General features: G+C 45.6%; 1 protein-coding gene across 1 annotated transcript in view; it reads right to left on the bottom strand.

Annotated features, from left to right (window-relative positions):
• The window catches only part of CRTAP (cartilage associated protein), a 33,314-nt gene that overhangs the window by 18,878 nt on the left and 925 nt on the right, over positions 1 to 13,511 (bottom strand). The window contains exons 2-4 of the mRNA XM_019984910.2: positions 9,985 to 10,134; positions 6,033 to 6,204; positions 1,012 to 1,140 (exon numbers count right to left, since the gene is read on the bottom strand). Coding sequence (XP_019840469.2) covers positions 1,012 to 1,140; positions 6,033 to 6,204; positions 9,985 to 10,134 — 451 coding nt within the window. The remainder of the gene's footprint in view (positions 1 to 1,011; positions 1,141 to 6,032; positions 6,205 to 9,984; positions 10,135 to 13,511) is intronic.

Genomic DNA, 13,511 nt, shown 5'->3' with positions numbered 1-13,511 from the left:
ACAAAGAACAAGATGCTCACAGCGGGGGAGGAGGCTGTGGAAGCCAAAGTCACCTGTCAGTCCTCCAAGACACCCCCGAGGCCCTATGACCTGCCACCCCTGAGTCTGAAAGACAGCCTCGGGGAAGCTAGTCAGACTCCAGCCCACGAACCAGATATGTCATCAGGAGAGCAGAGTCTTCCGCATAGCAAATGACCCCAGTAACGTCCCGTGCTCATCACTGAACCGCCAGGGCACACGCTGCTCAAGCAAGTGGCCCCCGGCAATCTTGGTTACAGGGAAAGAAAGGAAGGCAGGAAATTTGGGCTTTGAAGTCTGAATTCCTTTCTCTCTCTCCCATGTGAGCCTTTTGTCCATCTGGAAGGTTCTGATCGAGAAACTCCAAGTTCAAGGCAGGATCAACTGCAGTGATCTTAGGGTTAAGAGTGAAAAGGTCAATGGTGTGGAGGAAGGGAAATAATGATATATATAGTGGTGGGGGTTTAATCGCTCAGTTGTGTCCGACTCTTCTGCAACCCCATGGACCATAGCCCGCTAGGCTCCTCTAAGTCCGTGGGACTTTCCAGGCAAGAATACTGGAGTGGGTTGCCATTTCCTCCTCCAGGGAATCTTTCCCACTCAGGGATAGAAACTTCATCTCTTGCATCTCCTGCATTGCAGACAAATTTTTTACCACTGAGCCATCAGGGAAGCCATTGGGAATTTCTAAAAGGAATTCCCTTTGCAGTCCAGTGGTTAGGACTTCACATTTCCACTACAGGGTGTTCCATTCCTGGTCAGGGAACTAGTATCCTGCAAGCTGCATGGAGCAGTCAAAAAAAAAAAAAGATTAATAAACAAAAACACCAGTTATATAGAGTTTGCCCTGTGCCAGTGTGTGAATTCCATCAGCATTCCACATCTACCAACTCATTTAATCCTCAAGACAATCTTACAAGGTTAGTACTCTCCACTGAGGTGGAAGCTGAGTCTTAGTACCTTGCCCAGATTGCCTAGAAGATGAGTACTTACATTTATAATAAGCGAACTGCAAATAATGATACATGGTAGCCACAAATTTCTCCACCGGATATCCTCCTATGACAGGGGTGAGGTTCTCCTCACACTGAATTTTGCATTCCAGGACCTCCACATAATGATCTGAAAGAACACACAGATTTTCAGGCGGTGCATTCATTATTTTCTTTATGCCACTTCTGCCCCACCCCCCCCAAAACAATTAAGGCCAAAATGATCATGATAAAATGATAAAAGTAAAATATTTGCACTACTTACGATAAAGGGCCAAAATCTTTAATACATGAAGCATGCTAAATCAATAGGAGAAGGACAAATGCTGGCTATAAAAATAGCCAAAAAGATGCTAACAGAAATTATAAAAGGGGCTGATAAACATTGTGAAAAGATCTTAACCTTATTTGTAATTAAGAAATCCTAAAATAATGTAAGCTATTAAATTGGCAAAATGTTTAAAAGTTGACAACACCCAGTGTTAAGGAGAGAATATCGAGATTCACAGTCTCATATTTTGTTGGTAGGAGCAAAAAAGGAACAAGTTTTTTGGAGAACGATTTGACAAAATTTATCCAAGGTTAAAATATACATATTCTCTAACCCAGTAGTCTCCTTCTGGGAAAATGTTCTTTAGACTTGGGCACACTTAAGCAAACAAACTTGAAAGTAACCCAAATGTCAATCAGTAGGATGGTGATTAAGAAGTCATGGTACATACAAATAGCAGAATCCACACAGGTTTTAAAAGAGAGCAGGCAGACCTAAATACAGGCACATAGAAAGATGTGGAAGACTACATTTCCCAGCCACCTTTGCAGTTCAGCTGGGACCATGTGACTAAATGAGCCAATGAAATGTGGACAGTTAACAACTGATGGATACTACTTCTGGAGCTGGTCCCTAAATCCAGCGTGGTCCTCAGCCCTTCCCTTTCCAGCATGATGGTACACATTTTGCCAGCAAGACTGTGGAGGAGTAGGCACTCTCCCTGGTTGGTAGGAATACAAAACAGTACCTTAAAATACCAAATAATTTACTGAAACATTCACCCTGAACCATCAATCCCACTGATGCTGACTTTGCAAACACATTTCCATACTTAGCAAACAAGAACAACAAAAAAGAAACCCACTAAAATTCCCCAGTACAGTAGTAGATGTTATAGCAAAAGATTGAAAGAAAGTGAAAGTCGCTCAGTCGTGTATGACTCTTTGCGACCCCATGGGCTATACGGTCCATGGAATTCTCCAGGCCAGAATACTGGAGTGGGTAGCCTTTCCCTTCTCCAGGGGATCTTCCCAACCCAGGGATCAAACCCAGGTCTCCCGCATTGTAGGTGGATTCTTTACCAGCTGAGCCACCAGGGAAGCCCAAGCAAAAGACTGGAGCAGCCCCAATGTCTACCAGATGGTTGAATAAACAGTAGCACACTCTTACCCCGACCCTCAACGGAGTACTCGGCAGAAATGAGAAGAATAATGAAACAGTCTCTATGTACTAGTTAGGATATACTGTTAAGTGGAAAAAGCATAAAATAGAATAGTGTGTAATGTAGGGTATGTATTCTGTATGGAAGAAGCAGGCACAAAAATAAAGGGGAAAGTGGTTTTATATTTACATAACCTTTATAGGAAAAAAAAGATTCAGGCAAGAATTCTCAATACTGTGCTAAATCACTGCATGGTCAGGGGTGAGGGGGTGGAGAACAGAGAATCTAATGGACAGCAAGTTGTCCTCGTCTGGAAGCATCTGTCCATGAATTATTCATTTCAACAGTAATTATACTGGGGAACTGGAAAGCACTTCTCTTTCTAGTCAGGACCTAACTGAGAAAGCAGGAGACGTTTTTCACATTATATCCCTTTGTCTTTCACATGCGATAGTATGTGCTTATATTAACTACCAAAAATAAAGTTTGAGATTAAGTGTTAATCCAGGGTAACCCCCTCAGGTGAGACACTATTTCACAGGTTAAGAGGTGAGACCACGGTCAGAACACCTGGGTCTAAATCCTAGCCCTTCCGCTGAGGACCAGAAGCACTGGGCTTGGGAGGTGGGGGAAAAAATCAGGAGTTTGGGATTAAGGGATACACACTGCCATGTATAAAACAGGTAAACAACAAAGACCGACTGTATACATAGGGGGCTTCCCCGGCGGCTCAGCTGGTAAAGAACCCGCCTGTCAGTGCAGGAGAGGCAAGAAACAAGGGTTTGATCCCTGGGTCGGGAAGGTCCCCTGGAGAAGGAAATGGCAACCACTCCAGTATTCTTGCCTGGAGAATCCCATGGACAGAGGAGCCTGGGGGGCTACAGTCCACGGGGTCGCAAACAGTCAGACATGACCGAGCAGGCACGCCACGCACTGTATACAGAGCACAGGGAACTCTGCCCAGTATTTTGTGATAACCTATAATGGAAATTATATCTGAAAAAAATGTGTGTGTATATATACATATGTGTATATGTGTAACTGAGTCACTTTGCTGTATACTTGAAACTAACACAATATTGCAAATTAACTATTCTTCAATTTTTTTTTTTTTTTGCCAAGCCGGGAGTCTTGTTTCCTGACCAGGGATTGAACCTGTGCCCTCAGCAGTGAAAAATGCTGAGTGCTAACCATTGGACCACTGGGGAGGTCCTGGGAACTAGTGTTTAATGGATACAGAGTTTCAGTCTGAGAAGATGAAAAAGTTCTGCAGATGGATGGTGATGGTGGCCTCACAGCAACCTGAAAGATTAAGAAACTAACCAAGTGCAATGTGTGGACTTTATTTTGAACCTGATTCAAACCAACAAATTATAAATGTAAGGGACACACACATATATTTATGCCATTTCTAAGACGACTGGGACACTGGATATTTGATGATGAGATCAAGGAACTGCTGTTATAATTCTTTTAGGTATAATAGTTTGGTGGTTATGTTAAAAAAAAAAAGAGTTCTTATCTTTTAGAGATATCTATTGAAACAAAATATACAAAATGAGGGAACACCTGGAATTTGCTTGCAGCCATGAAATTAAAAGACGCTTACTCCTTGGAAGGAAAGTTATGACCAAACTAGATAGCATATTCAAAAGCAGAGACATTACTTTGCCAACAAAGGTCCGTCTAGTCAAGGCTATGGTTTTTTCCTGTGGTCATGTATGGATGTGAGAGTTGGACTGTGAAGAAGGCTGAGCACCGAAGAATTGATGCTTTTGAACTGTGGTGTTGGAGAAGACTCTTGAGAGTCCCTTGGACTGCAAAGAGATCCAACCAGTCCATTCTGAAGGAGACCAGTCCTGGGTGTTCATTGGAAGGACTGATGCTGAAGCTGAAACTCCAGTACTTTGGCCACCTCACGCGAAGAGCTGACTCATTGGAAAAGACTCTGATGCTGGGAGGGATTGGGGGCAGGAGGAAAAGGGGACCACAGAGGATGAGATGGCTGGATGGCATCACTGACTCAATGGACGAGAGTCTCAGTGAACTCCGGGAGTTGGTGATGGACAGGGAGGCCTGGCGTGCTGCGATTCATGGGGTCGTAAAGAGTCGGACATGACTGAGCGACTGATCTGATCTGATCTGAACCTGAGAGGGAAGAGGGGGGTTTTCAGATGATACTCTGCCATGAGTTGACAGTAGCGAAGCTGAGTCATGGGTAAGTGGGCTTTCTTCACACTCTTCTATATTTTGTATATGTTTGAAATATTCCACAATAAAAACGTTTTGTTAAGAAAAATAAAGGTACTCTGTAGAAAAAGAGTTTCACAAGCAAAAATTTACTAAAACAACAACAACAAACAACCATCCTGGACTCAATAACTGTAAAAGAGCTGCCCGCCTCAGGGTTTCTGAGAGTCATTAATCATCACGGGGCACAGAGACTCCAAGAAGCAGACAACCCTCAGACCAATTCCAGGCTTATCTGACCTGGGGCCCCTTCCAGCAAGGGGCAGTTTGAGGGTCTGTGTTCCCAAACCACTTAGAGACATCTCTTGGCCATTTCCTATCCTCTGGAGCATTGCTGCCCACTAATGGTTAAAGAAAACCCCTAGGGCTATTTATGTGTTTTCAATTTTCTTTTTCTTGTTTTGGCCAAGCCTGAAGGAATGCAGGATCTTAGTTCCTTGATCAGGATCAGAATTGAACCGGTGCCCCCTGCTCCCTGGGAAGCTCAGCGTCTTAACCATTGGACCACCAGGGAAGTCCTCAATTTTCTTTCTTTACTCTTTCTTGTGCTTTCCAAACTTCTTAAAATAAGCAGGCATTATTTTATCATCAGAAAATGTTTTCTTTTTCCCCAAAAGTTACCTTGTGTATATGTGTTAGTCACTCAGTCGTGCCTGACATCTTTGTGACGCCATGGACTGTAGACCGCCAGGCTTCTCTGCCCATGGAATTCTCCAGGCAAGAGTACCGGAGTGGGTTACCATTTCATTCTCCAGGGGATCTGTCTGACCCGGGGATCGAATCTGGGTCTCCTGCATTGCAGGCAGATCCTTTACTGTCTGAGCCACCAAAGTTGCCTTAGTGATCACTAATTATACTCTTCATTCTTGGAGAAGGAAATGGCTACCCACTCCAGTATTCTTGCCTGGGAATTTCCACAGACAGAGGAGCCTGGCGGGTTACATGCATGGAGTCACAGAGTCAGACATGACTTAGTGATCGAGCATGCAGACTCTGCATGCTGAAAAACTGCCATAATCAAAGTTATCTCCCTAAGCCGAGGTGTGAGATGCTTTGGGGCTCAATTTTATTTTGCTACAAGCCTGTGGGAATCTGCAGTCAAGTAGGACTGATGAAACAAACCTTCTCCACAGGCCTGTGTCTGAACACCGCACTCACTGTTCCTCTAGAAGCTCCAGCCAAGTCAGAGGCTAATCCATGTCTGTATCAGCCACCCCAGTTAACCCACTCTCATTTACGCTCAAAAGTTTCTCAGAAGCCACCCGAGTTTCCTAGAAAGCATGTAGAACTCGCAGGGGCAGCTGTGTCCTTTATGTCGAGGATAAAACCCACTACGAACCTGCGATGGAAAGATAGAAATCCTTGAAGTCCCTGATCTCCCGGGAGCCCTCGCAGGCAGCGAGACACTCATAGAAGGCCTTGAAGAAGTCAGGAAGGGCCAGCTCCATGTCGGTGATGCACGTCCTCCAGTTCTCGCCATTGTAGGCCCGCACGGCTCGGATGAACAAGCTCTGGAATCAGCGAAAAGTCTACATGTAAAAAACGCTGGAGAGGGTGTGGAGAAAAGGGAGGGATGTCGACTGGGGCAGCCACTATGGAGAACATACGATGTATGGAGGTTCCTTAAAAAACTAAAAATAGAGCTACCATATGGTCCTGCCATCCCACTCCTGGATATATGTTCAGAAAAAATGAAGACTCTAATTCCAAAAGATACATACACCCCTATGTTCATAGCAGCACTATTTACAATAATCAAGACGTGGAAGCACCTAAATGTCCATCAGCAGATGAATGGATGAAGATGTGGTACATATATACACATATAAAAAAGAAGGAAATAATGCCACGTCGATGGACCTAGAGATTCTCATGCTGAATGAAGTCAGAGAAAGACAAATATCCTATGATACCACTTATACGTGGAATCTAAAAAAATGATACAAACGAGCTTATATACAAAACAGAAATAGAATCACAGACAGAGAAACAAACTTATGGTTACCAAGGGGGAAAGGGATCAGGAGGGATATATAGGGAATTTGGGGTTAACAGTTACATATTACTATATATTGGGTTGGGCAAAAAGTTCATTTGGGTTTTTCCATAATATCTTATAAAATATAAAGTGGATAAACAAGGATCTACTGTATAGCACAGGGAACCTCACTCAATATTTTGTAATAAAGTATAACAGAAAAGAATCTGAATATATATATACATGTATAATTTATATATATACGTACACGTATGTATAACTGAATCACTCTTCTGTACACCTGACACAGTGTAAATCAATCGAAAACGAAACAAAAAGACAGGCTCTGGAAGCCGAGAGAAGTCAAGGACCGTCCAGACATGAAGAGACAGATTTGTCCTCCCAAAAGGAATCAGATTATCATGAAGCTTGACTCTCATTAACTCCGGACAAACTATGCTCACTCTTTTTTTTTTTTTTTAATTAAAAAAAATTGTTTTACAATGTTGTGCTGGTTTCTGCCATACCACAAGGCAAATCAGCCCTAATTATGCACACACCCTCTCCCTCTCTAGCCTCCCTCCCTCCCCCACTCCACCCACCCAGGTCATCAGGGAGCACCAGGCTGGGTTCCCTGTGCTGCACAGTAACTTCTCCCCAGCTGGGAAGGCAGTCAGTGACTTACCTACATCTAGATTTTTCTACCCTGTTCACAGCGGTACAGTTATTTTATTTAACTCAAAAACTAGCAGATGCTTGATAATAAAATCAAGTTTGAATCAAGGAAAAAAGGAAAATACCAGGGACAGAAACCAGAGCAGTGGCTGCCAGGGGTCAGGGGCAAAGACATAACTGCAAAGGGGTATGAGGGAAATTTAAAACAATTTTTTTTTTAAACGCAGGAACTTTTTAGGGGAGAAGAAAACGTCTGTATGATTGTGGTGGTAGTTGTATGACTGCACACATTTGCCAAAACTCATCGAATTATACACTTAAAATTAGAAGATTCGTTTTAAATAAATTATACCTCCATAAAACTGATTTTAAAAATCAATTCAAGGAAAAGATAAGCTAAAGCAAGGGTCAGAGGGCCCTTGCCCTAACAGCAAAGTATAAACTAGGAGTTTCACATGTCTGCACGAGTTCCTGGGTAGGGCAGCCACATGCCGGCCAGAGGAGACATCAAGGAATTCTTGCTACCTGTTGCCTCCACCAGGTACCAGGAATAACTAGGGCTGAGGAAGCAGCTTCATCTTCACCAGAAATAAGTAGAGATTTTGGACACAGGCAGAAACCTGCTAACTTGGAGGGGCCAGGACAGGTCTTGAAATACACATGTGGTTCTCCTTTGAGAGTTTTGTTTTCAGCTGCTCTGGACAGGGGGTATTTGAGGGTCACCCCTGGGACCTAGAATTTTCACCCAACTTAAAGCCTAAGGTTAGGAAGATGGATCTCCTTATATCTCCTGGGCAGGCAGCATCCCCTGGAAGCAAGACAGGCAAAGAACTGAAGCTTTGCCTGGAGATGGATGGGAGGTGGGGGGAAGGGGAGTGTGGGGCAGGGGAAGCAGAAATACCAGACCGCTGGCTCTGCAGAAATGGCAGGGTGGCAGCAGAAAGAAAGCCCTGCAGAGGGACTTCCCTGGTGGTCCAGTGGTTAAGAATCCGCCTTCCAATGCAGGCGACATGCGTTCCACCCCTGGTCAGGGAACTAAGATCCCACATGCCTCAGAGCTACTAAGTCCGCCTGCCACAACTATGGAGCCTGCATGCCCCAGAGCCTGCGAGCTACAACGAGAGATCCCGAGGCAGCCACATAAATGAAATAGAAAAGAAAACAAACAAAGCTCTACAGAGGGAGGATGCCCCTAAGCACAGTGCGATGGCCACGTGCACACAACTCTTTTCCCCAAACCCAGTGAACAATAACAGGGAGGAAAGTAAAAAGGGATCAATTCTTCTTACAGGAGATCAGGAAAGGAGCAAGCAGCAGACGAGAGATTTCAACAACTTTTGGAAAGACAGGAAGCCAAATGATCAGAGAGGAGGGTCCTCACGGGAGGTGAGCTGCACAACCCATAGACACCTGCAGACACCAGGGACTACAGAGGCTGGCACGAGGTGCGGGATGGAACGCTGGCTGAAAGTCTGAACCTGGCTGTTGGAGCCTGGCTTCCCCCGCCAGCAGCCATCTGCTCCCCTAAGGGACCACACCTTCCAAGTCTGTTCTAGAGATTCTACCCATAAAGGCTGAAGGCCCAGGGAGCAGGCACAGCAATCAAGCTGAGGTGTGGGCTGACACCCAGGAACAGGTGAGGCCTCCAACTCAGCCGTGAGATCGCCATCCCTCTCCCCAGACTGGCTCTCAGACACTCCGCCAGCCCTGCGGAAGGCTGGGGAATTCCTCCCTGGAGACCAGATGGGCTCCAGAAAAGAGATTTTGCCCACAATGTTTGAGGGTCACCGCTGGTGAAAAAGTGAGCTTGCAGTCTGGTCCCACGATGGGAAACCCTAGAGTCAGACCTGAGGCTCTAGGAGCTCCGGTGGGCACTTCCAACCCATCCCTCTGTTTTCAACCCCTGCTCCTGCCCCACTGGTACCCACACACCTGGAGCCCAGACTCGACAGGCCCTGACAGCAGTAAGTGCTCTGGACTCGTCCTCTTCTTACTGTCCTCACTCATTCCCCTCAGGATCCCCTCTGCAGATGCACAGACTCAAATATCCTGTAACCTGTTGAGTCTGTCCTCCTAGAACCTTATTCCCCTTCCATCTTGAGGTATGTGCTGTGTGTGTGTATAAAAATACATGTTTCCTAGTTGCATCAGAGATGAAGACCTACTTCCAGGTTCTTCTGTTCTTAGTCATTTTCAGATGATTTCCAAGACCCATTTTTATACCATCTTAAAACTGAATGATCAAATGACCATATTTCTAAAATGCAGCATTTAAAGGGAAAAAAAGTGACTTTAAAATCACCATGCAACGTGAAATTGCATTCTTAAATGGATCAACTTGGTGTTAAAAAGGCAATCATTTTTTCTTCTTTTTTTAATTTTTTGGCCATACCCCACAGCATGTGGAATCCAGTTCCCTGACCAGAGATCAAACCTGCACCCCCTGCATTAGCAGTACGAGGTCTTAACCACTAGACCACCAGGGGAATCCCAAGGCAGTCATTTCTATTGTCATAATACTCATCAAATGTCATCAAAAATCACTTATCAGTCCTTCAGTGTCAGTAGCTGTTCACTAAGATACACTTATTCTAAAATTCACACTGCAACTAACCACTGTGTAAAAACCCAAATGTACCTCGTACGACTTGGTTTCCAAGTCTTTAATGTAGTCCTCGGCATCGGGCAGGCTCTTGTAATAAGCCATGTTTCTCTTCATCATCTCGTCATCAGGATGCTTCAGTAGAAAGGTGTGAGCAGCTGCAATGGCTTTCGGAAGATTATTTGCCTAAAGTCCAGAGAGGAGAGACAAGCACTACTCAGTGGGTGGTGAACGTGATTTCTGTAAAACAAGAACGTCTGTTCAGTCCTTAGGCAATTTTGTGTTTCTACACAGTGTTTCCAGCTAAGGGCTCAGTGATTTCCAAGGCCCAGCATACCTGGTCCAGCCACAAGGCATGAGCGTTCATTCCTATGGGTGAGCCAATGTACCCTCTGTGCCTGCCCCGATCTACTCTGCCGTCTCCACCCTGCCCTGCCCAGGAGGCTGGCGTATGGGCTGTCCCTGTGGACTCCCTTGCCCTCTAGCTTTCAGTGGGTTCAGCCCCAACAGGTGCCCAACAGGGGACTGAAGGAAGGGAAGAGAATAAGGCTGGGCTGTTTTCGTCCTGGCTCCTTCCCTTAATTGAAGGTCTCTCCATCTAGTATCTCTCCATCCATGTTACCCCTTCTGGCCTGGGAGGTGGGTCTCACCCCAGCTTTTGTAAGTAACTGCCTTATTCATAAGTATTCCTCCAGTTACCCTGTATAACTATATCACATCTTTTCTGCCAGAACCTTGACAGATAGATCAGTATTTTCCCAGGTCTCTCACAGAACCTCTGTTTCATCTTCCCGAGGACCCCCACCACCTCCTCATTCACTCATTCATTCACTCAGCAAATATTTGTTGAGAGCCTCTACAGGACAGGTGCTGTTCTAGGAAGTGAATCTTGGGGGCTGGGAGGAAGATCCCTGCTTATACATGAAAGTGAGTCCTCCCTTTCCCCACGACCTCAATCAAGAGACTCTTAAAAATATATATATATGAAAGTATAAGTGAAAGTCACTCAGTCACGTGCGACTCCTGGCGACCCCATGGACTATACAGTCCATGGAATTCTCCAGGCCAGAATACTGGAATGGGTAGCCTTCTCCAGGGTATCTTTCCAACCCAGGGATTGAACCCAGGTCTCCCGCCTTGCAAGCGGATTCTTTACCAGCTGAACCACCAGGGAAGCCCAAGAATACTGGAGTTGGTAGCCTATCCCTTCTCCAAGGGAACTTCCCAACCCAGGAATCAAACTGGGGTCTCTTGCATTGCAGGCAGATTCTTTATCAGCTGAGTTATCAAGGTATATATTCATCAGGGTATATAAGTATGTATATTTATTTAATTAATTAATTTGGCTGTGCTGGGTCTTAGTTGCAGCATGTGGGGTCTAGTTTCCTAACCAGGGATCAAACCCAGGCTCTCTATATTGGGAGTGAGGAGTCTTAACCACTGGACCACGTGCCTCTTTTATGTCATCCTGTTTTCTGCATTCCTGGCAGCTGGCAGAGTTCTTAGGACAAGGCAGGACTTGGTAAGTACCAATGACTTGGACAGGACATCACGACTACATAATATTTTCATGAAATTAATTCATGTTTCCCTCTCTTTCCCCCTCTCTCTCTTCTCCCCATTTGGTGCTGATCAGCTGATTCTGAGTCTCACTGCCTCAGGGGAGGTCAGGACATAGAGGTATGACCAAAGCTCTTGTACTCCTTAGAGAACTTGGCAAGTATGTGAAGAAGAGGAAATTGAGAGAGGGAACTGCAGGAAGAAGCTGACTGGCCTGGAAGAAGAAGACAGAGGAAGGATTTCCCTGTCGGTTCCGGACCCGAGGTTCCACTGCAGGAGATATGGGTTCAATTCCCGGTTGGGGAACTAAGATCCAGCATGCCATGCCACATGGCCAAAAAAAAAAAAAAGAGGAGGAAGAGGAATCCTCTAGGCTAGAAAAAACTCCCTCCTTGGAGTCTGCAGGGGCAGCAAGGTCTGTGGCCCTTGATCCTCAGGTTTGGTACCTGCAGGCAGAGCCCAGAAGTCTTCAGGGAAGAAGGAGGTGCCATGAGGTGAGTGAAAAGGCTCGCAGAAAGGGATAGGGACACCTCCCTGTGTGGACACACGAGTGGCAGAGGGCCCTCCCCCACCATGGATGTCATGGCCCCTCCATGCCCTGAAATCACAGCACAATCTGGGGGAGCGGGGGGCGGGGGGGGGGGTAACCCATACATGTGGAGGGAGACTCCTTCAGCCAATCCAGAGGGAGCCTCGGGGACAGGAATTAGGGAATTCTGTTTGGAGAGAGAAAATAAAGGAATATTTGGCACGGTCTGGATTTCTGACAATCAAAGGGCAGCAAACAGCCAGGGCAGAAACTACCCCACAGACGCGAGCCTAGTCATTTGGAGATAATGGCAGAGCCTGCCCTTCCAGATATCCGTGCTGATGTCTGAGGAATGCCATCTAGCGGCCTGGAGTGGGACTGTCTCCCTGCCCACCCCCCACCCCGCCTCCGCCCCCGGCCCCCTCGCCTCCTCTTCGGCCCCTCCCTCCCCCAAACCCCCCTAGACCCCTGTGGAAGCCTACAGCCCTAACCACCTGACCACCGGGGAATTCCCTTTACTGACTTTAAGTAAGTGATTGTCACAAGACCTGTAAAGGGTTTTGAAGAGAAGTTATGAATTTCCTAGCCTTTGCGGATGCCACGATGGACGAAACCCCTGCCTTCCGGTCACCCTGAATTAACTGTTCCTCCCCTTTTGCCTCGTTTCACATTCATCCGTATTTTAAAGAAATCAGAGCTTCCATTATTCTCCAGGTTTAAAAATAAAACGTTTCCCCCTTGATTATGTGACTCAAATTTGGCTCATACTGTATGTGCCAAAAGCTATACAAAAAAGAGGATTAAATGAGTCTTTTTCAGCGTAAAAATATAGTGCTTGTATGAGTCAGCCATCATTTCTGAGTTCCGGAAATGTATTAATCTCATCCCTGGTCTATTTTAAAACTTTTTTTTTTTTTTTAAATTGCTAGGACAAACATTCACAAATCTGATACTTTATATAAAGCTGTAGCAGGCATAGAAATAACCCAGTTTTTCTCCTATTTAGGGTTTTGTGCTATTTTATGGCCCATACGAATGCAACATACACGTGGACCCGTTTCAGAGAAATATGAAAAGCAGATCTTGCAGCCCAAAGACACAGAGTTTACCAAATCGTTTTCCAATAAAGTGGAAACAGCTTTAAGAGGGCTCTCTTGGCAAAACCCATTGAAGACCCGCCAAGCTAAAGCCTCTTTATCCAGTTAACAGGGAATTCAGCCCGTTCTTAAAACTTCAGGGTCCCCCGTGTAAGGACCGTAGACAACTGCAATTTGTGGCTATTTTTAGCCAGCAATCACAGACGGAATGCAAACAGTCATAAAAAGGAGGAAGACAACCGCGTTACACTGTAGATGAAAGCCAGCGGAGAGCGCCAGCCCTGAGGAATCACAGCGCTCAGGTTCTCCTCCTCCAGACAGGCAAGTGTCCTTCCAAGGAGCCCTGCCCTTTTAAATTCCTCTTTAAAAGAGACTGA

Source organism: Bos indicus, chromosome 22, assembly GCF_029378745.1.
Source record: "Bos indicus isolate NIAB-ARS_2022 breed Sahiwal x Tharparkar chromosome 22, NIAB-ARS_B.indTharparkar_mat_pri_1.0, whole genome shotgun sequence".
In the NCBI taxonomy this organism is placed as follows: Eukaryota; Metazoa; Chordata; class Mammalia; order Artiodactyla; family Bovidae; genus Bos; species Bos indicus.
Note: the sequence above shows the minus strand (reverse complement) of the source record. Positions and strands in the feature narration are given on the sequence as shown.